The 24,070-nt window shown below is 40.3% G+C and overlaps 1 protein-coding gene across 4 annotated transcripts in view; it reads left to right on the forward strand.

Moving 5' to 3' along the window:
* fstl5 (follistatin-like 5) overlaps positions 1–24,070 on the forward strand; it is a 213,050-nt gene that overhangs the window by 148,437 nt on the left and 40,543 nt on the right. For all 4 annotated transcript variants that reach the window (XM_074649147.1, XM_074649144.1, XM_074649146.1 and 1 more), the window contains 3 exons: positions 2,733–2,853; positions 19,689–19,850; positions 21,281–21,415. In XM_074649147.1, the coding sequence (XP_074505248.1) occupies positions 2,733–2,853; positions 19,689–19,850; positions 21,281–21,415 (418 nt within the window). The remainder of the gene's footprint in view (positions 1–2,732; positions 2,854–19,688; positions 19,851–21,280; positions 21,416–24,070) is intronic.

Genomic DNA, 24,070 nt, shown 5'->3' on the forward strand with positions numbered 1-24,070 from the left:
TATTTTAGCCACCTAAAAGAAAGGCTCATTAAAAAAATCAATGTCCATTTAAGTGTATGCTATATTTAGAATATTTTCATATTTTATCTTGCCGTCAGACAGCCTTTCTGACCGGGGCCGACCGCCATCTACTGTAGGTAATACACTGACTATGGATAAGTACCTCATATACAACCCCACTTCAAAACACCCTAATTATCCCTTTAATGTGCTAAAAATGACTAATCGCCATTTGAGTTTTCCCCTCAAATTAAGAAAGAAATGTAATCTTCAGAAATAATTTGTATTTCCAACAACAGATTTATCTTTTTTGAGAATTATGTGAAATATTGACTGTAACATCAAATAAGATTGATCACTATACCACGACCAATGTAAAAATACAAATGCTAAAAGGGAAGAACAAAACACATTATCAAGTGTTACGTATAAGAATAACCTCAGTAACTCCTAAGTAGTAGCATGCTATCATCACATTTAGAGCCGGTATAGCCAATCATTCACATTTTTTTTAGCAATACATTATTCTGCAAATGTATATATGATTTTAATCAGTTGATTATATTTGGGTGAAATATTCAGTATCTCCTCTATCAATTAAAGCATATATCAATCTATAAATAGGGATAAAATTGGCTGAACATAAAATGAAAACAAAATATAGCTTAACTTGAGCTACAAAGAAGACCACAACGGCAAATGCAGATAAAAACGATTCATGGAAAGTTAGTTTTTCCTTTTCTGAATAGTGTGCTAATTTATGAATTACATATTGCTTCAAATAACAAATGATTCATTATAGCCAATGCTATATTCTACAGTCATTCCTAAACAAGTCATAAGGTGCATCTCTAAGTCACCTCTGTCCTGCAGCCATGTAAGACCCCGGCAGGCTGCTCTTAACCAACTCACTGAAAGACATCTCTTGAGCTTTTTTTTTTAAGTCAGATGAGACTTTTAAACTTAAATTTGTGAGTAGGAGTAAAAGTTAAACATTTTTTTCTTTTAACCAGAACAGAAGAGGTTGAAGTTTTGTCAGAAACGATCAACACCGCCTCTTTTCATGCAGTTTATTCACTTTGTATGAACATAATATCACCATAACACTCTATATAATACAAAAAACTCACTACAATGACTTCCCAAGATGGCTTTTTACTGCAGCGAAATCTTATAAAGGCGGCACACATTCATTCTTTGCCAGATGGATTCATCACACCGGCACACCGTCAATGGGCTCATTAGCTTTGGGGGCTTCAATCTGTGCTACAGCTGAATAACTTATTCTTCTGTTTGCTCTCCTTCCTTGTCCAGCACCATTTTCTTTCTGTTCACTGGCTTAACCCTTGAGCCTCACTAGGGACATTTTGGGCTTTTGAATTTTTCGATTATTTTGGCTTTGTTAATGCTTATGGCATAACTTTTGGCAAGGGTTTTGAGTTTTTTTTCACCTCAGCTTCTATAATAAGTCTATAATAAACTGTGTGGCCAAAATACAGACACTCAGAAGTGTTCCCATTGAAACCCATTAAAACCACAATTATTGCTCCCCCATAAATTCATGCATCCTGTTATATCAGGCTTTCAATTGAGAGCCCTGGCTTCAAAATTGTAGTTTTTATTATTTAGTCATTTTCTCATGTCTGCCCTATGAGGCAAATACATGCTATTTCCCTGGTTTCAAGTGGGGTTATTGCTGCTTTATTATGGAGCACTGCAGTGTTTGATGCAATGCCTAAAAGACAATGTTGTTGCTAATCATTGACATATCTCCGACTGAAAAAAAAAACCCTAGCATTTATTATACAGAAAATAATTCAATTTGTTTGTGTTTTTTTTATGGCATTATGTAAACAAACTGGCATTTAAAAGGTTAAAATTCTGAAAATGAATAAAAGGCTGTAGGTTAAAAGATTTAATCAGTGAAAGTGGAAAATAATATTACCATATAATTTTAGGGGAGTTTTTTGACGCAGACTTTTTTGTCGTATAAGGACATCAGAGCAACTTTTTTTACAGCGAGGCACAAGGGTTAATACACAGCATGAATTAATCATGTTTCAGTTGGCTCTACATACGTTCACATCATGGATCGGTTTTGGTTTAATTACATCTTTTGTTTTGCTTTAAATAGGCCACATGAGAACGGAAGTGCAGCATGTTTTGTGTTTTTGTGGAATGTGCATGTTAACGAAAGGTAATAACTTGCATTTTGTCCTTTTCAGGGACAATGACATTTAATATGAGCAGTAGAAGTTATTATTATTGACTGTATGTCTGCAGCACTACAGTATATTGCCCTGTTTGTGTTTTGAAAGCAGCTAACGCTGTGTAATTTCTATGCTAATCAATTATAGCCTCAGTCCCTTTTCATCAGATCACATTCCAATGATTGGAAAAATGACACGTACCAGAAAACAATTTTTCTTTAACGGTGAATTTAACAGTTATTTTCCTCATTTGTTCTCTGTGGCACCAAATGGCTTTAACTTGTGACTTAGATGGATGGACATTGTTCTACAATGTGCTTTTATGGAAGATTGTTAAATTTTTCATTTCCTATTCTATGATGCATGTTTATCGTCTCATCTGCACACTGCAGGCTTGATGCATTCCCATTGAAACCGTCCATTTCCAGCTTCAAAGGCCTTCGAACATCACTACTGCAACAAGACCACTACTGCTTTCTGTAAGTCATTAAGGTTTTGTTTTTCTCTTTCCCTCTCTGGTAGGACTTTGGGGATGATGGCTCACTGTACATCACCAAGGTGACTACGACCCACATGGGCAACTACACCTGTCATGCTGATGGCTACGAGAAACTTTTTCAGACCCACACTCTCCAAGTTAACGGTAAGAGGCTGCCACAAAGACAGAATGCACTTTTTGGTTTATAATGTCATCATCTGATAGTAACATTATTGATCCCGAGGGAAATTCAAGATGACTATAGAGATCTGCTGTACAGAACCAGCCACTGCAGTAGGTGCCTAACCAGCAACTCTTTCCACTCTTAGAGTCCGAGTCCACCAAAGCATTATGAGGCACTGAATGCTGCACATTGGTGTTTTTTTCTGGTCACAGACAGTTGAAAAATGTTCAACTTTGGGTAAAACGCTGCACTCATCACTGTCACTTTTTACCCAGCCATCCAGTCACTGCGGAGTAGGGGCGATACAAATAGCCTACCACAAAGACATGATCAAATGTGTTTTATTATGAGTATATTGTGGTCCTGTTATGTATCATTTTTATTGTTTTTACTGTGGACTTTATGTTTTCCTCGTGTCTGGAGCACTGGACCAAACAAATTTCCCTGTGTGGGATAAAATTGATCTGAATCTGAATCTGAACCAAACGATCGTACTTGCCAAGATGTTTCCTCGCCCACAAAATCTCATGAACTCACATAGACCAGCGGATCCGTCCTCTCTCCGTACGTGTTTTCGGCCTTCCCTTCATCCAGAGCAAAGGCAAGTATTCTAACTCATGCCGACATGTTTACTTTCGCGGATATTCCGTGTCATAGTAATCAGACACAACCAAATCGTCTCTGCTGAAAAAATGCTGCGCCTCCAAAGTGCTCAAGCACTACCAGCTAAACATTTTCAGAGGAGCGCCTAGAGTTTTCCGCTGGGAAAGCTATGCTTTGGTGGACACGACTCCTTCAAGTCCAGCTGAAATTAATTGCATTTTTTTTGTCTGCTACAACATATCTCCTCTGTAAACCACTTGTCCTGTGTTCTCCGTTGAGAAAACATCAGAAACCAAATACACTTTTTTGATGGCATCCCCTTGTTTTGCATTAATTTGAGGGAATACCACTCTGCTATCTGCCTACGTAGATGGAGACCTTATTTCGATACAGCCAATCAAATCTTGCATAAAGCAGAAACATTAGCTTTCTATCATAATGCAGAGCAGACGGTCCCACTGAGCCAGACAGCAGCCTCCTGCACAACACAAGAGGCACAACAACCCACATTAACTTTCCTGCTAAAGTCTCCTTATTATCTGACTTACAAATATGAACACAACACGCCTCTAGTTCCCTACGGCGTAACACTCTGACTATTAGCTGCTGTTAAGCAAACAAGACACCGACACACCCCGCCAGCCGTTCTGAGACGAAAAGGACCATTTCTGATATTTCCCTAAAGACCAAAGAAACAACACATTTAAAACCACATTGACATTATTTTGTTGGACTAAAATGTTGGTGTATTTTGGAATCCATCATCCACTTTATCGCTGGCAGATGGGAGTTTTAGATTCTTGCTCAACTTAACGACAGATAAATTTGTTCTTGTTGTACAGATTTACTGACTTTTGTTGTGCTGGCAAGGTGATTATCATAGTCTTTTGTCATTGGGCAAAGGGATTTGTTCAAACAGCTCTTATCTTCGAGAGAAATCTTTAAGTCAAACAGAATTTGTCATACTGTGACATCTTTTCCTTTGGATTTATTGCAGTATTTTCTTTGTCTGGTGGCTCAAGCTGTTTACCCGGTTCTGCTTCTGTTTGTTCCAAATGAATCATGGTAGGTGACTCTGGTCGTGTTAAACACATAACCACCTGTACATTTCTTTAACAGAAAAATCTACTGACGGCTACGAATGCAGCAAATTAGAGTCAGTAGAAAAGTGGAAATCCACTTTTAGAAAAATATGTTGGGTTATTACATTAAGTATGTATTCCTGGAACATAAAGGTCCTCTCCTAAAGGGTCCCTCCCCAGCAGCACTTCAAAACAGAGTGTCTCTGTGAATTGCGTCGGATGGCACTTATTAATGGAGACGCTACAAATAAATGGGTTTGACGTCATGATTTTCTCAAGAAGCAGTCACGCCGTGTGCTATTTTGGTGTCTTTTTAACTACTCCTACAAGTATAGACTGTATATAAGAAGTGGACGTAGTCACCGTGACGTCACCCATTGGTTTGTGGACTACTGTTTTGAAGCCTCGAGTTTGACATTTATGGCCATAGCCATCTTGTTTTTTTGCAACCAGAAGTTAGACGAGAAGGTGGAGCCAAGTACAACTGAATACTGAATTAGATATTTCTAGACGACCAAAATGTTAAAATTAACATTCTGAGCTGAAAACACACTATGAAAAATACGGGCAACTCCCAGACCTGTCAATCACAAGGTAGCCACGCCCTTAAGCATCCCCTGCTTTATGGTCTATTTGACTCTAAATGGGACAATAATTTAGTAAATGAACATCATGCTGTATTGAAGAAGACTTGAAACTAGCGATTGAGACCATAAACTGTTTACTGAGGTAATATATCAAGTGAGAAATAGGGTCATTTTCTCATAGACTTCTATACAATCAGGCTTATTTTTGCAACCAGAGCAGTCACCCCTTGCTGGCTATTAGAAATAATGCAACTTTAAGGCACTTTCAGCATTGGCTTCACTTCTCAGACCCCAGAGGTTGCCCACCGGTTTCAGACAAAAAAACTGTTTAATCAAAAAATGTTTGTTGTTCAACTTTGACCTGTAGATTGAACATTGTTATCTTGATGTATGTTGTTTTTGGAAACAGAGTAGTCGTTGTTCTAGCGCTGTATCACTGCCTTGTTTTTTTACAATATTACCCTGCCAGACTAGAAACTGCAGCACTGTTTTCACACGATGCTTATAGTCTAGTCTCTTTGCTCAATATTTATTTGTCGCCCACGCTGGACCCATAACATCACATCTGTTTGACTGAAGGCCTGTACTTTGAGTCATCCTTCATGCCCATTATCTGAGAAGAATTTTATATTCCACTTACTGCTAATTAGTTAGATATAGTCTTCAGTATGGTGCACCTGCCATGTGAATGCTGAAACAGAGACCGTATGGGGAGGGCAAAGGTGTAGTGGCTGTATCTGCGTTGGTGTTAATGAGCCTGTTTTTCTCCCATTCTGCTCCTAATGAGTAGAAGGATCCACATCTATATTACATTTGACGGACAGTTAGTTCATTATCATTCTTCTGAAAGATTACCCCAAGGTTAATTGTAATAATCTTATTATTCCAAGTATTGTGTTTACGGAAACAGAGTGAATCTCATGAGACCCATGACTTTTGGTGGTAATTGATACTGAAACTTCCAGATGACCTTTTTTTATGAATTTCATATTCATAGTGTGCATGAAGTCTCCAAGGACCAGCTTATCGCCCTGCCATGACTACTGACCATTTTTAAAACTCAATTAAGAAACAGCTGAAAGAGTAATTCTGGGAAACTGGATTCAGAGTGCCGTCCATCACTCCAAGGCTGCGTGAGAATGACAAGATATACAGTATTACAGGAGGTTTATTCAGGGGAGCAGATGTAATTTAGACTGGAGGTACCTTTAGGGAAACTTTTGATTTCCCAGAGAGGTTTCTGTACTGGAAGCTTGTGCAGTGTGGAGGATCATTCAGCAGTTTTGGGCTTTAATCCCTTTAACTTTCCCCTCTTAAGGCTGGCCAGGAAACTACATTTGTTCAAGCTGTGTTGTCTGGGTGGAAACAGTAGGAAAACAGGAAACAGGTTAAGATAACGAAAAGGCAAAAAGATTCTCCCAGGAAAATCGTGAGGGTTGGCAAGTATGCTCATACATTAGCCGCGGCCGCCAAGTTGGCGTGGTTGTCCTTCCTTCTTCAATCACCTTGGTTCTCTATTGGCTATCATTCTTTCCTACGTGACTGCGTCATCGGCTGTCCTCGGGCTCCCCCACACACACAGGATATCCAATCAAAAATATTGAACAGGCCAGGATGGACTTGGTATGTAAAAAACACTCTTAACATACCTCACACCACAAGAATATCTGGCAAGAACCATCACAAAATCGTGGCTTTACTGATGATTGTCAGGAGGGGGGAATCTGGCCCAAAATCGTTTTGATTCTGACACACACTGACTCATCAAAATGTCCCTCATGGATCGTCCCTTGGGCTTTTATTGACAGTCAGCCTCTTTGTATTTTCTGCCTCATGTTGATGAAGACGCTGTTATGCTCTCTTCGTTGTCCACTATTATCCTCAAGATGTACAGTCTGTTGTGATTATCTGTCACCTTCAGTATGCTATGTCTGCTCTTGTGTTGTTTTTTAATCTATAGCCCTTTCTTTGTTGACCCCGCTTTACCCACAGGAATCAATAAAATTGCATCTAATTTGTACCGTGGCTGCAAAAGTTTGTCCACTCTCCCAGCCACTTTAGCAGAAAACAAATCGTTGTTTGGGGTAAATTAATGAAAGTCTTGGTTGAATCGTCAACCACTTCTGCTGCTGGAAAAATAAATTTAGTATTCCACTCTGGGAAGGTGCATTCATTTTGAAACCATAATTTGAAATTTAAGTATTTCTGATGGGTAAAATCTAACAATATGGGTCCTAATGTTGTGTTTGCTTCTGCCTGGCAGCATCATCCTTCAAAAGGTAGCTCTCGCTGTTCGCAGATATTAATGATACATAACACATACATTACTGATGCAGTATACATGTGCAGATTTGTCATTGTCATTCATTATTGCCCTCTCGCTGTTTTTGAGAATGATCTAATAATACTCTTCTGAGCATCACTACGTTATCCTGGTGGGGGGATGTGTGCCTCTGTAACTCTGGCGGTCATGTTGTTGGGGTTAACATTAAGACCTGATGCTCCTGGTGGCCGAGCCTTTACCCATGGGGCTTTGCTGGGAAGTAATATGAAACTGCCACCATGTGAGCCTGCAAAGTTAGCTATACTGTATGTGGCAGGCATAGGATGTGGTGTACTGATCCCTTGCTACAAACCTGCCCCTCAGGACCTGGGATGTCATATTTCTAGTTGCAGGAGAGGTGGAGCCATACCAAGTAGATATACGAGCTCACCCCAATGCACAGCAGCAGAACCAGAATCCTTCATCAGGGCCGGACTATCTCTTTTTGCAGAGTTGCTGAGATGTTGTTGGGATACTCAGGTGTTGAAGTTTTCTCCGGAGAGCGAGAGGGTTGCCCACATATGACTGCATGTTGCATGAGAGGAAGACTCTTATTGTTGCTGTGCGGAGCTGCTGACTCTAGAGAGTGAGAGCCACCTGGGCACATCGTAGTTTTGGTTGGGGGTTTTGGTAACAACAAATAAACGGGTAGAGGAGTGATTGAGAGGAACTTGAGCTGCAACAATTAGGCGATAAGTTGATCAACAGAAAAATTAATCTGCAACTAGTCTGATGACTCGGTTTGGGCCGGTTTAAAAATGTTCAAACCGGTTTGATTTTAACACCAGACTGGACCGGTATACGGAATTTTGCCACTTGGCGTCGCACTTGACTCGGCAGCCGCTACACCAAAACATAGAGCCTGTGCTGAAGTTGTCGCTAACTTCGGGGTTAACCGCCTTCAGTTAAATCAACAGATGGCAAGCAAGATACAGGAACTTGGCTTGTGTCTTGAGGAGTTGTAGCAATTATTCACACACTAGCTGTACACACACTGCACTGCTACGTTCACAGCTATAACGGTACTGCTGACTTCATACTCACCGTCAGTCAGACGCTGTTACTCTCTCTTTCTCACACTCGCTAACGTTATGCAGGAGTTCATTACTTGTATAACACATTTAAGTTAAGAAAGTTAAAGTTAAAGTGAAAACTGTGCACACATTGCACTGCTACGTTCACAGCTACAGTATAACGTCATACTCCATACTCCACTTCAGTCACATGCTCTCACTCCCTCTCTATCTCTCTCTCTCTCTTTTGACCGCACACTTATTAATGTTACGGACCTCTGGGTTTGCAATACATTTGCTGAACACATGAACTTTCTAGCAAACAAACACAACGTGTGCCATGCGCCCCTTTCCTCTTCCGTCTTCCCACCCCTACTGAACTTTGATCGCCTTCCTGTTGGCTCGGCAGTAAATTGTGCTCAGCCTGTCAGACACCAGTGGTTTCATTAGTCCAATTATAAATAAACATAATATTATGTTAATCACGTTGTCATATTGCTTATTACTAATGCAATACAAGTTGGAGCGTGAGTTTAGCGCCGTGATGCCGTCGGTGCAGGTAGCTGATGAGGGCTCCTTTTTCATTTGCCAGAACGTGTAATAATGACAAATGCTGGTTCATCTGGTTTGCAAAAAAATTAGTTGGTGTCAGCTCATGACCGGACAGGACCGGCAAAACCTCTATAACTGACTCTTCTTTTCAGTCATTTTTCATGCAAAATGACAAATATTTTGTGGTTCCAATTTCTCAAATGTGACTATATGCTGTTTTTCTTTATTGTACAGGACAGTAAATGAATTATCCGTCAGACAAAACAAGCAGATTTAAGACATCACTGTGGCCTCTGAGAAATCTCATTAAACAATTAATTGTCAGAGTGATTGACAATGAAAATAATCATTAGTTGCAGCCTGCCTGATATAAACCCCAGTGTTGAGCTTTTTTGTTGTTGCTGTATTGTTTTGCACTAGGCAAGGGGCTGTATATAATGAACAACATGTTTGAGCATAAAGTACTTTATAAGTGTACCTGGTAGCAGAACAGGCCAATGTTCAATGAAAGACTTGGCTATATGTGCGGGACTTGAAGGTCTCAAGTGGAGCTTTCAAAAGCTCACCACTTGAAACATTGAACTAAAGCTGTTCTGCTGCAAATGATCAAAAACATACATTCGTTCTACATCAAAAGAGATTTTTTTATCTGTTTTTGTTCAATATTGCTACATTTAGCAAACGCATTAAGACATGCCACTTGATTTTCTTGGTATAACAATACATTTCTTGATAAGATTAGTAAGTGACCATACGCAGTTCAATACAAATGCCCATAACTTAAATGTCAGGCCTTTACCCACCGAGGGCATGACGAATAAATGACACAAAAATGTGAAATACTCGCCTGTGAATATTATATGTGTAGGGCTTTTATTGTGATAGGTAAGAAAGGAAGGAGTGGATCTGGTCTTTGCTCCCTTTGTCAAGGTTGAAATGAGTAATAGTAAAAGTTTACGGACTACGGTGCCTCCATGTTGCTGTTTTATAAACATGGCCGCAACTCAACCAGTTCTGCACCACGTGATTGGTTGATGCCGTTATTTGTGGTGCGAAAACTCAGAAAATCAACCTTGTTCTGAATAAAAAGTATGCCGCTTTTTGCACACGTAATATTTTCGTTCTGTGACAAAAACAACAGTTCGAAAAAATATACTAATAATATAATAAACTCCCAGTAAACGGTCAATATGTATACAGTATAGATTACCAATACATGGAAAACGCCGGAGTATATATTTATAAATTGTATCATAAACAGTGTATTTTAGTGTATTTTCATAATATTTATATTTTTAGTAGTATACATTCAATTGCATCATTATCTATGTATTATCTTTGTTATGATGGTGATATATATATATATATATATATATATGCTTCTCCATTGTAATCTCCATGGTAATATAGTTTATTTTACTTACAATGGATTCATAGTCCTTGGATTCTTACAATTCAAATGAGACCAGATATATCCATCTAAGCCTTATGGTTGAGGAGCAAGTGCTGCTTAATTTTGGGGAGTTATTTTAGGTGTTTTTTTCCGAGGGATAGGAATAAGGCTTAACAGGCTAACATGCAAATTAATTGCTTGAAAAAAACGCAGCCTCAAGCATCCAACATATTTTGATATGTTCTTTTTTGATATTTGCGCTACCCTCTTATGTTCTTGAAATTTATATTCATACTAGTAGAAACAATTTCATAAAACCAGTTATTTACTGCATATATAAACTGTAAATACTGACACAGTGGCTCTCTTAAAATGTGTATAAAATTATTTTTGTTTCATTGATCATTAATCTTTTAAGAAACATGTTCCCTGTGGACTAAATTGCCTTAATTTTAATCATATTATTTAGATTCAGTGCAGTTAATAAAAAAAAAATAAATAAAACGCACACACAGAAAGAAGAGAATGAGCGCACATTGACTACTTCCAGGTAGAAAAAAATAAAAGCATGCAAACACGGCGTAGTAGTGTTCCCTGAAGATCCATTATGCGTCTTAATTTCTGTCCCAGATCTTTTTTAGAACAGCTCCAGCAGTTTTTACTTTTTGTTTTACCATTGAAAAGTACTTCTTCACTGGCTGTGTGATGTACATGTAATGCATTGGATTCAGGCTCTGAGCTGGATTACTCCCACATGTCCCTCAGAGGCATGAAGCTCAGGTGGGACAGTAATCACAGCTGAGAGAGGAGGCTTTCATCATGCTGTGAGCATATTTGTCATGCTGTGTGTGTTTATAGAGAGGGCCCAGGATCATGTGTGTTATTTTGAGTTGTGCGTTGTTCACGGTTACCTGGTCAGGTCTCACAATCCAGCGGTTACGACCGCCATGTTTGTCAGCAACAGCCGCGACAATTTAAAGAGTTGTAACAGGTCCGCCAAGCTTAGTTGGAAATGTCCCAGTACTGTGATGGTGAAGTGGTCTCCTGCCACGGTGTCTGTGTGTCCTTCGCTGCTTGTGTGTATGAGTGTGTCGGCACGCCTGCTCATCTTCTAGAGCGCCATGGCCGACGGGAGCCTTGCTGAGTGATTGACTACTGGCTGGGGAGCTTTATGATGGAGCTGTCAGCCCTGCTGTGTCGCCTTCTCCTGGCAGTGGCTCTCCCGACGCTCAGAAACACATCAGAATGCAACTTCTCTCACATCTCGTCTGAATCGAGTTTTGAGTGGAAAAAATCCCACCGACCGGCTCGCTCCTTTCATTATCACGACTGTCCAGGAAAAGCAAATGGTGATTTGCACGCAGGAATTGAGTTTGCACATGTGGAGAGTGAAGTGAGGTATTTTCAAAAGGCAGAGGACACACTTTTTCCTGTTTGGAGGGAAAAGAAGAGTTTCATGGTTCTCTGTAGCTAATAAGGCTGTTAGGGGCCTGGTGAGAGATGCAGATTTACTGTGAGAGAACATTTATTGATGTCTTCAAGCAGAATACGGGATGCTTAGGAGGCTTTTTAAATTGCTTTCAAAAATTCAATCATTCATGTTATCATTTAATGTCATTGAATATCTATATAAAGTAGAGACACTTCAAAAAAAGCCAGGAGCATTTTTGTAGTTTCAAGCCTTCTGTTCTGCTGTAAAACCGTCATTAGCAGAAGGTAGAGGTGTAGAGCTAACAAACACAAGGTCTGCTGATTGCTCAGTCGCTACAGCAGGTCTAAACACTAAAACCAATGCCTCCAACGACCTGTGAACAACTAGACTCTTTAAAACTTTGAAACCAACTTTAAAGACACAGTGAGATATTTTCCAAGTTTGAATCCTACGTCTCTGTGGGAAGTTTTCCCTTTGCAAATGTACGTCAAAAAACTAGAAATGCACCAACGACATCGGCCGCTGGTCAGTCAAATCTGATTTTGTGCCGGTCAAATTCACACACATGCCTCATGATGGTTTTACGTCAGACAGGAAAGTCACAGCCACACACACACACACACACACACACACACACACACACACACACACACACACACACATCATGTAGTTGGTGTGGAAGTTCTTCAGAGTGAGTGAAAAAGACATAAAGACTCGCAATTTTTAACACCTGCAAAATAAGCTGTGGAGGAACAACCTTAAAAATATTTACAACAACTAACTGTTTTATTATGAACATAGAATTCAATTTCAATTTCCTATGAAAGAAAAGTTACAAAAATGTCTGTGCATGCTGTAAATTATAGTTCTAAGACAGCAAGAAAATCGTAATCAGCAAAATTTGGAATCACCCAAGAAACTTGCAATCGGTGCGTCTGTTCAAAAAACAAATATTTTGAGTGTTTTTATTTAAAACTTCCTCTTTTCTCTTTTTTCTCTTCCTGTACAATATTTGAATGACTCATCTCGGGGCATATACATAAAAAATTGACCTCGTGGGTTGTTGTAGCTAGCGGAGCAATATCATAGTAGGAGGTTGGTGTACTGGCTTCAGTTGGCAAAAGCTAAGTTTACATTTCCAAAACAATGTGGTTGAGGTCTAACTTATTAATTCCTCTATCCTCCTACCGAACGACGTCGGTGAGGGAGGTGCCGGTGGCAGCTGTAGTCGCTAAACCACGCCCCTTTAGATTCATCAAATGTGAAGGATTCTGTCTCGTTACTGAAGATAAAGACACTCTGACTTCTGTTTCACTGTAACTTTAACTTAAAGCACGTAAAAAATTCAAACCTGTGACTGCTGATATTATGAAAACATCTGCCTAATTGATGCAACTGAGCAATCAGGAGGCACATCTGGTATTTGTGAGCTGTCGTTTTGTAGCCACCTCCACCTGCTCCTGATACTGCCAATATGCCTCTTTTGCCCACACTAATGTTATATGTTTAAATATCTCCTGGTTTCAGATATCAGTATCAGTGTCACCAGCATACACTCTAAAATCACATAAGTCACAGTGTATTATACTCTATCAATAATAATATTCATTTTATTTTGAGTTTTCATTTAACTTTCATACATTAATGTAGCTCAGCTTATCCTAAACCAACAACCGTTACCCAATTATCCTGGTAACGCCAGCTGAATTTGTTTTGAACTTAATTTACATACATTAAGTATAACTTTCCCTTATTTTTAATGCAACATTTTAATTTGCAGTCATCCACAGCCTTCTACACCTTTTTCCTTTTTCCAAACAGTTTTCTAATTAAACATATTTTCTCTCTTGGCTTACCATATTTTTATTCTTTCATTCTACCTTATGGGGGGATTTAATAATTTAAAACCCTGTATTGACCTCGATCAGTGACCAGTTGAAACTGCAATATCATTAATAGACGTCTACAGCAGCGCAGGATGTTCTTTTTCTCCCATATCCACAGTCACAGGGGGAATTCAATGACATGAGCTTTTTCTCAAATAATGGGCCTTTAACAAAGGACTGACCTTTATTGAGCTCTCTGGGCGGCCAGCGGGAATTTCACCAACATTGATAAAACTTGGCGCCTGCTACACCCCCCTCCACTGCCTGAGTAACTGACAGACAGCAGGCACATTTTCACAGTAGAGATAGGTACGATATGCAGGGCGGATACCTGACAGAAAACTCTAGGTATCAAGTACTCTGCCTCATATGTAACATTAATTTATTCCATATTCTTATTACTTATTATCTTTTTAATTACACTGACTAATTTAGATAAACCCATTCAGGCCCCACTCTGCTTACTCAATATGCTCAGTTTCCATGCAGACATTTCAACAATGTTTACCAACACAGTTATGTGTCTAATTATGCCGAGCTGAACTGCGTAGAAACCTCACTTGGATGTGTGAGGAAACTAGGCTGGGTTATTGAAGTTTTGGCAGGCAGTGTGTCCCGCCCATCACAGATGTCGATGGTTGAATCAGGTCCATGAAACCTACAGAGGACTCTGACGGCTGCTTCGCTTCAGCCAACCTCTATGTACCCATTCACAGCACTGATTACACCTGCACTTACATACTCCTGTAATTACACCTCTCCACACACTGCACCCACTCTTTTACTGTAACCTATCTGACTCCTGTAGTGCTGTTACCAGCTCTGATTGGACATCTTCAACACAAAGTACCAACCAGTTCCATCTGCTCAAATCTCACAAGCAATTTACCCAAAAAGGTGTATGAGATGAGATGTGAGCTCAGTGCCATACCATCTATTTTCTATCAGTCTCAATGGCATCAAAAGATATTTCTATTTTACTGTATCGGCCCAAACAAAAAGACCATCCTGATGATAACAGCACGACCCTGTCTCCCCTTTTCAGCACCTGTTTCCAGATAGATTCTGAAAGTTAGAAAAACACACCGTCACACAAAAATATATATAATACAAATATAAACAATGACATTTAAATTTAGTTATTAAACATGTGCCTATGGGTATTTCTAATTACATTTTACCACCTCAAAGAGAATCAGAATCAAAATAGACCCGTTTTTGTCTTTTTTTACGGGGGTTACAGGAGTCTTTAGGGGGAGATAGCAGGTCAACTGTATATGTCACATAGACGTGGTGTGCATCATCTGAAAGCTGATTGAGATGCAGCTCAGCACTGTGTGTCAATGTTGTTCTAATTGTAAATCAGAAATAAACATGACTTAATTAATTAATTAATGAAAATAAATTGCAAAAGTGTGTAAGGGCTTAGAACATTATGATTATGATCCATCCCTATGCTCTATTAAGTCTCATAAGTTGTTAGTGTAAGCAATTTTTGGGTTGATACCATTTGTTACACAGACTTGGTGCTAAATCTAACAATTTCTTACCACTCGAGAATTGATAAAAATGATCAGTAATCCCTCCAAAATACCACATTAAGACAGCAAGACCTTGAGGAACACCATAGAAAAAGCCATGCTGTGATTTGGTATCAAAAACCTTTCGACATTCGGAGATTTCTGCATGAATTGCATTTTTCGACAATTGGATGGCGAGCACTTCTGTTATTGCAACTGCTCAGAAACCCCCTTAATGTCAATCTACCTAAGAAAGCCATCCATCCTCTGAATGCTCTAGGTCTCTAGTTTGTGGCTGTAAAGTTTCATGAGGCTGTGATTATCCTAGAGGTCACCACAGGTCATTTTATACAGTGAGGTCAAGAAATGGTCTCGCTACAATTAAATGGCTATTATGGGGACTAACATCATCACACATGAATATAATTGGGCTCATTGGATCCATAAGAGTCTCAGCTTTACAGTGATTACCAATTCATGTAATTCAAGACTGTTAATGACCCCAATATGCAGAAATATTCAAATACACCATTTTAGAATAGACGAAAATATAAATTTATACTGCATGCAAAAAACAGCATGTTTTTACCCCAAACTGCATGTGATTATCATAAAGTGGGCATGTCTGTAAAGGGAAGACTCGTGGGTACCCATAGAACCCATTTACATTCCCATATCTTGAGGTCAGAGGTCAAGGGGGCTCCTTTGAAAATGGCCATGCCAGTTTTTTTCCAACTTTGGAGCGTTATTTAGCTTCCTTCCCGACAAGTTAGCATGACATGGTTGGTGCCAATGGATTCCTTAGGTTTTCTAGTTTCATATGGTATCTGTATATTCTATCTCTAAAACTGCTACAGCCTCTGAAAAACAGTAAAGTTGGTCGGGATCACGTCTCAGGAGGTTAAACCATTGAAAACCCGTCTGGGAAGCAGCTGGTTGAGTTACATCCAGACGGTTTCTTCTGTTTTTCCTTCACACTATTCACCTCACTTTTCTCTTCTACAAAGAAAAAACGGTTGAATGCATAATGACATTTACGTCAAGTCCTTGAATGTTAGATGGCCCAACGTCTTTCAAATGCAGTTTCTTGGGAAAAAAAACATCATGTTCGGATCAATAGTGCTCCACAGAAAGAATCTTCTCGTTCTTTTATATACTCTTTTACAGTATATACTCCACTGTATGTAAGTGCTGAAACTTTTGCTCAAGTGAAGTGTCTGTCCCTGAAAAACTAACGTCTTACTGACTGCTGTGGCAGTAATACATTTTTTTCTTGAATAAAAAGTCTTGTGGATCTATTTTGCTTTAATTCAAACACCCTAATTAATGCAACTTTGTGAGATTGCCTGAGAGGTTTTATTAATGAGGTGCTAGAGGGAGTGTGGTCGATGCATGCTCGCACTATACGGCCGTTGATAAATAGGGTGTTGTGGTTGTGGGCCAGCAACATACTGTAGGTACATACAGTACATGCCATGTGTGCCATGACCCCAAAATCTACCCCCAACCACTGCGACACACACAAACAAATGATGATTTGATGTACTCGTACCTTGCCCTTCTTGTACAGGAAGACGCTTCATCTGATCATAAATCTTAAATACTGCTGATAAATTGCCATAAATTTACATTACTATGATTAATTTAATTTATTCAAAACTGAGCATAACTTTCTTCTAACTTCAGCCTGAGAGAAGTGAAGCTTTGACCATTTGCCTTCATAATGAGTACATTTACATGTACTCTAGTATCCTAGTTTTGATCATATTTGGGATATTATGTTTACATGGAGCGTAGAGGAACCTGGTTATTCAGCTCCCTCTATACCTGGTTCTAGTTATCCAGGTCTCTGATGGTCTGCGGCGTCAGTGCAGGTTACTCTTACCTCCTCCACATCCAGCAGATCTGTCACTTCTGTATTGATTGAGTTACCTCAACAGTCGAGGAAGAACTCACTTTTCTTTTTGACTGCATTTAACAGTCCGCTGGATTTAACTTCCCCATCTTCAGTAATGGAAGAAAAAGAGTGACAATTAAAATTATCCTCTGTAGGGCTGCAACATTATGCAGATAAGTTTGTTTTTTTTGCCTGTGAAATGTCAGAAAATAGAGATAAATGTCACAATTCCCACAATAAAGTTCTCAAATTACTTGTTTTGTCCGTAGACTGTATAAAATATGGACGTAGTCTCCGAGACGTCACCCACAGGTTTCTGAAGAGCCGTTTAGAAGCTCAAAGTGAGTGGCTCCGGCCGTCGCCATCTTGGCAGTGACGACGGCCTAACTCGCGGCTAATCCAAAAATGGGCAAAGAGGTGGATTGTCTGTGGAGATGAGGCGGCCCGGGTGACGCAGCAGAGCAGACAGCTCGCAGCTAGCGACCCGGTACGGCACCCACCTGTCACTCAAAGTGGCCACGCCCTCAATTATGCATAACTCTAAGACTTAATATACTTTAAACAGGTGAGTTATATAAAAATTCACCCCCGTACAGTCATGAACGTTTATATAATCTATAGAGACCAAAACCGTTTTTTTTGTACCAGACTTTAAACATGTTTATTTCTGCTGTAAAGTTGTGCATTTTAACATGGGGGTCTATATGGGGATTGAGTTACTTATTTGGATCTTTCATGTTGGCTTCATTTCTCAGCACCGGAGGTTGCATTTTGGTTTTCATCTATCCAACAGTCCATAACCGTAAAAGTATTCACTTAACTGTCATTTAATACAAAGAAGAGCAGCAAATCTGAAGGTTTAAGACGGTTGAACCAGGAAATGTTTGTCGTTTTTACTTGTTTTTACTCATCCCATGGGTCTCAGATGGTTATAGAAATACTGAGATCGCTGCTGTTATTGTATGTGCATTCAGTAGGATTGATGTAGCTATAGACTCAAACAAGCACAATCTGCAGAGCAGTTTCAACCAACAGGGCTATCACAAAGTGATTTACTGTAAACACACGACACAAAGGGGATACAAAGAAGGATAATAAAACCAGAGAAAGAACATGAGCTGCACACGCAAAGAGAGCTTTTGTATGCTTCTATGGACATGTGTGAAGTGTGAGTAATAATTTTCACACAGAAGATAGTAGAAAATAATTGTCTCCGTGGGCTCTATCCAGTCCACCTTGTTCCTGCTGAGGGCCGTCGGAGTCAGAGTGTCTGTGTGACCGTGATTGGTGAAGTAACCTGGGTGTCACAGGAGCCTCGGTGGCCCACTCTGGATGGCGTTTTGGCAGTGAGGTTGACGTGAGCTGCAAAGCCCGGGAGTGCCGTGGTCACCAGATGGCCGTGGCAACAATCTTCAGTCGTTTCCCTCACCTGGCTGAGTAGAGACTTCCTCTAACCCAGTGCCCACAGGAACTAGTCTCTATAGCACGTCTGCCTTCTCTGCTTCTGCCAAGACGCTCCCTTCCATCCTCCGCTCACGTCTCTGAAGTCTGTTTCAGAAAGGAGGAGAAAAAAAAAAGAGGACACTGATTTGGGCCACAGAGGCGACGAGGAATCGCTCAAAACAAGATGGCGAGATAGAGAAATTTGATGTCCCTACTTAAACCGCTGCCAGGTTGTCGTCTTATATGTGACATCCTGTCTCGGAGTGACTCATGCTGCCGTTTTATGGTCGCTCTGTAAACAGTTCATTGTCACTGTCCAAGTTTCAGTCAGCATTTCTCCTCAAGAGATACTACTATCCTTTTTTTGAAAGGTTTTTATCATTGTTATGCTACTCAGAGAGAAGGCTTCTTTCTTTTAAGGATTATTCAAATTCATTCTTTTGATATTTTGCATGTTTTGTGGAGCAAGACTTTAACAATTTAGCCACCGGGTGTGGAGCAAAATTTGTCTCATATTCTCAACTGCTGCATAAATGCATATTGTTAATGTATTTATGTGTTTTATTGATTTATGTTGATTGTTGGTTCTTGGAAGTACAGTATGTAGGAGCATTTTGCTTCGGGGTAGGGGTAAAGACACCGGCGTGACAGAGGCACAATGTGCAGAAATGTGTAAAGTCAGCTTTTGGAACAGTCTGCAGAAGACGGCGACATTTAGTTTGTGCCTTTTCTTTCTTCACATATTTTGTTTTCTCTGCCTCTATCCCCTCATTCCCTTTCCTGACAAAAGGTTACATAAAATCGATGGCTACCAAGCAAAATCAATAACGTCCGAACAGAGGTTCTCTCCCTTATTTATCTATCTGATTTGTTTGGCTTCACAGAGCACGGTAACCTTATCTAAAGGCATTCAGCAATGCTAATGCCGAACCATAAGTTCAGCGGGACTTGGCATCTTCTCTTAAAAACTTCTCGTTCAATAAGGTCGCCTCACTCCTCAAGTGGTACTGATGTAAACAACGTTGCGGTTTGTGCTGCATTTATTCATTTCACGTCTCCCTCCCCTCTCTTTCTCATTATTCCAGTTCCTCCCGTCATCCGAGTGTACCCAGAGAGCCAGGCCAGGGAGCCGGGCGTCACCGCCAGCCTGCGCTGCCACGCTGAGGGCATCCCCAGCCCTCAGCTGGCCTGGCTAAAGAACGGCATGGACATCACAACCAAGCTGTCCAAACAGCTCACCCTGCAAGGTACAGAGGAGTCAACGGCATTTACACTTGTATCTTTTTATTCCCACTACTGCTGCTGCTGCTGCTTCCATTATTATTTTTAGTACTGCAACACTTTTACTGCTACAGTCGCTCGTACAATTGCCGCTACTACCACTATAAAATAAATGTCACTATTATGGCTACTATATGGCCATGAGTAATGTCATTCTTACTGCTAATAACCATTAACTTTATACAGTGGAAACCTCTTATAGTGATCACGTCTATCCGGGTCAAACAACAAGCTCACTATAAGCAGATGATGATTATAACAAACTTTTTTTTTTGTTTCTCTTTTTTTCTCATGCAGATTACCATCTAAATGACATGTGTATATTTATTACAGGAATATAAAGTAATGAAACAGACAGCTTCGCTATTTACTGCTATTTTTTTCCCTCACTAAGGCCCCGCTTGGGGTGAGGCTTTGCCGGTTTTCGGCCGGCTCTGTGTCATTGCAGCGCAGGCAATGCATGCAGATGAACGGCGCCCCCCTTTGCCAGAGCCGGCAGAGTTTCACATTAAGGGTGCATTATGTGACCAGGCATTATCAATCCACTTGACGAGGTTGACTTCAACCACAGGTGCTTCGGCCTTTTCTCATTCGAAGGGTGTCAAATACAGAGGCTTTGTCACAGCCATCGGCGTCTGGTACTGCCACACAAGGCACCCTTTAACGGTGGTATGAAACGCACCGTGCGTTCCATTAACTATAATGTAAATCCATCCGCAGCAACAGTAAACGCTCCGAGAAAGTGCACCGAGAGCGTGGGGACGTAGCTTAAAGATGAAAGGACACACACCATGGTCCTAAAAAAAAAGAAACTTCATTAGATTTGTCATACAGGTACATGCAGTACATGAAATTTGACCTCTGCATTTAACCAGACAGTAGACAGTAGGTACCAGGGATCGAAACACCAACCTTGTGATTAAAGCGGTTTCCACTGTATGTGTAAAATAGGGCGGGGCGATGCAAACAAGAACCTATATCAAGATACATTATCAGATAAACTTCAATAACAGTAAAAGTGAACATTTTTAATTATCAGTGCGGCCCCAGTATCAGATACTCTGAGACAAAGTTTAAAATTTCCTGATAGTTCTTTCAATCAACAGCGAAGCCACATGGATTTCCTTTGAGGTTGCACACAAAAGCATTAAACCAGAAACCTCTCCCAGTGCTCACAGAAACACAGCGAGTGGCAGACATGTGCCACATTCTCACTTTGAACTCCTACCTTTTTGATTCTCCCTGAAACAAACCTCTCACCTTCCTTCCTAACATATTAGAGCACTGTTATGTAACACAGTAATGGTAGCAGAGGATGGAAGTCTCCTTTTATCGCTTTCTGAAAAGCAATCTGTCTTTTTTTTTTTGTCTGTTCTCTCTCTGTTGTTCCTCAAAGCTAATGGGAGCGAGGTGCACATCAGCAACGTGCACTTTGAGGACACCGGCGCCTATACCTGCATCGCCAAGAATGACGCCGGCGTAGACGAGGACATCTCTTCGCTATTTGTGGAGGACTCTGCGCGCAAAACTTGTATGTATAAGTCATGATGCTCGTCTGTTTTTATCCCAGGGATAATGGAGCCATGCAAATGGAGCTCTTAATAATTTATCCCGTCAGTTTTTAATAGTTTATATCCTGTGATGTAGCGATAGAGCCTCTGCGAGGGAAGTAATGGTGATACTGTCTCCTCTTCGTCTGCTGGTTTGAAAGCCGGAACTATTGTTCATGCACATTGCCATCCACTCAGGAAGACTCTCACATTTTATCAGCTCTATGCTGAGATACACTGGAGCTGCAACTTATTAGTGCTGAAACGATAAGTCGTTTAATTGATTAATCAACAGAATATAAATCACTGTTTCTGGCCTCTCAAATGTGAAGATTTGCTGCTTTTCTCTTTTTCATAGCCTTGTAAAATTAGTATGTTTTGGCCTGTTAGTGAGACAAAACAGCATTTGAAGACATCACCTTTGGCAAATTATGATGGGCATTTTTCATAATTTTCCGGCATTTCTGTCGCGGCTGTAAAACGGAGGATAAATTGTTTTGAGCATTTTTTAAACGTAATTGTATATACTTGCCGATTTTTTTAATCAATCAAATTTGGCTGGGTGGGTAATGACACATTTTTCTGTGGTTTGACAAACTTATTTTTGCTTTACCCGGATTTTAATGTTCAGTTAAATAATTGGTAAGTCTATAAAATAAAAAAATAAATAATAAAAACACGCATTAAAAAATAATCCGAGTCTGAGGTAATCTTCAGAATTCTTGTTTTGTCTTAAACGTGATTTATGTTTGCTGCATTCAGCCAAAGTGACGTCACGCCATCAGACATGGCCCTTCGCATGCATTAGGTTTTCGCCTGTCCGTGCACATTCAAATTTTTCTAACAACGCGGAAGCGGATGGGCGGAGAAAATGCAGAACTTTGAGGAGCTTTGAGAATGTTGGTTTGCCGCGAGGAGAAACCCTCACAAAGTATAAAAAGATCCAAACGTTTCCTCGTCACGATTCCACGTCAGCTCATGTCCTTGCGACCGTCCTTGTGGAAAGTAAAACCGAGGCTTAACAAACAGTCCAAAACCCAAAAGATAGTAAATTTACCATTATATAAATCAAAGTAAAAGAGCTAATCCTCCTCATCTTTGATAAGGTGAAACCTGTGAGTGTTTGGCAGACACAGATTCAATTGGTGTCAGTTGTTGTCAGTTGATTAATCAACTAATTGTTGAACACTACCACCTCCACTGTTCCCTGTCCGTCATGCTCCACATCAGTGATTTCTGGCATGCCTACAGTCTTAATTGATTAACGTGGTATTTGGGATTGTCAATATGTAACCGTGTAACATTGGGGTTTTGACACGAGTAACCTTCTTATTCAAATTTGGAAGCATTTTTTCCACACAAACAATCTCCTCTGGTACCTCCCTGTGAATAGAGCCTCACACGGTAATTAACGTTGACCTTCTATGAAATGTCAGAATCTGTCTTTGGGGTTCAAGACCAGTTGTTAGTGTGTTGTTCTTCCCTTCGGGTAATTAGGGTTCCCAAACAGCACACTTAGCAACTTTACAGTCAAGTCACACATATCACGCAAACACTGGTCCCGCACCTCTACTACACCCAACGCGCTTAGATGTCATCCCCGCGGTACTATGACACTTCCTCCTCCCAGTCTGTCACGCATCAGAGGATCATGCTCGCTGAGGTCGGATGTCACTCGTGTGCTTTGAAGCTTTTGAAGCTGTACCGGGGGCCAAAATGGTGCTGGGAGATGGATATTGCAGACCCTTTTTGGTGTGAGCAACCCCACAGGACAGGAGTTCAAAGGGATGTCAGCGCACAGACAGACGTGGCTGCACTATGACATTACGAAAGGTAGAGAGAGAAAAAAACGGATTTTACAACACTGTCTGGCATGAATATCTGACTGACTGCATACTTGACCCACCGCACTTTTCCTACGAGAATGCCAGCTTTATTCAGAAACTAGTTAAGTGAGTAAATGGAAGCGGACTATCTTTCTTTCCTGGACTGAGCCTGAGGCTGATGTGGGGTGTCAGCTCACACCGCCTGCAGCCCTCAACCTCTGAAGCCATCACCCCTGCTCCTTAAAATATAAACCCTCACAAGTCATTTAGATCATAAGGGAGTCCTCAAATGTCATTTTTATATTGTTGAAAAATGCAGATTTGCAGTGACAGTATAGAAGTTTTTAATTGTTACCTTATCCTGATAATAAGTTTAACTTAAAGAGGACCTATTACGCTTTTGTGCTTTTTCCCTTTACTTTAATGTGCTATATAGTTTTTGTACATGTAAAAGTCCTGCAAGCCCAAAGTCCAAACTAAAGGGATTTACTCTGCCCCACAGAAAGTCTTGTCTTTTCTTCCGTAACGTGGTGATGTCACAAAGTAACATATTTGCTCAATACCTGCCTAACGGCTAGTTTGACACGCCCTCAAACAAATCTAGTTAGAGCGGAGTTGGAGCGGATTACGAAGAGTTTTGTTCAATTAACCAAGGGTTTCAGACAGGGTGAAATGAGGAGCTGCAGCAAACACGGTATGAGAAAGGTAAAGTGTTTTTTGAACATTAAAGCATTTAAACATATGTATATGTTAGGTTATGCATATTTTTCCACTCTTTCCCTTACATACTAGGTAATTGTGTCGTTTTTT

This window comes from Sebastes fasciatus, chromosome 10, assembly GCF_043250625.1.
Source record: "Sebastes fasciatus isolate fSebFas1 chromosome 10, fSebFas1.pri, whole genome shotgun sequence".
In the NCBI taxonomy this organism is placed as follows: Eukaryota; Metazoa; Chordata; class Actinopteri; order Perciformes; family Sebastidae; genus Sebastes; species Sebastes fasciatus.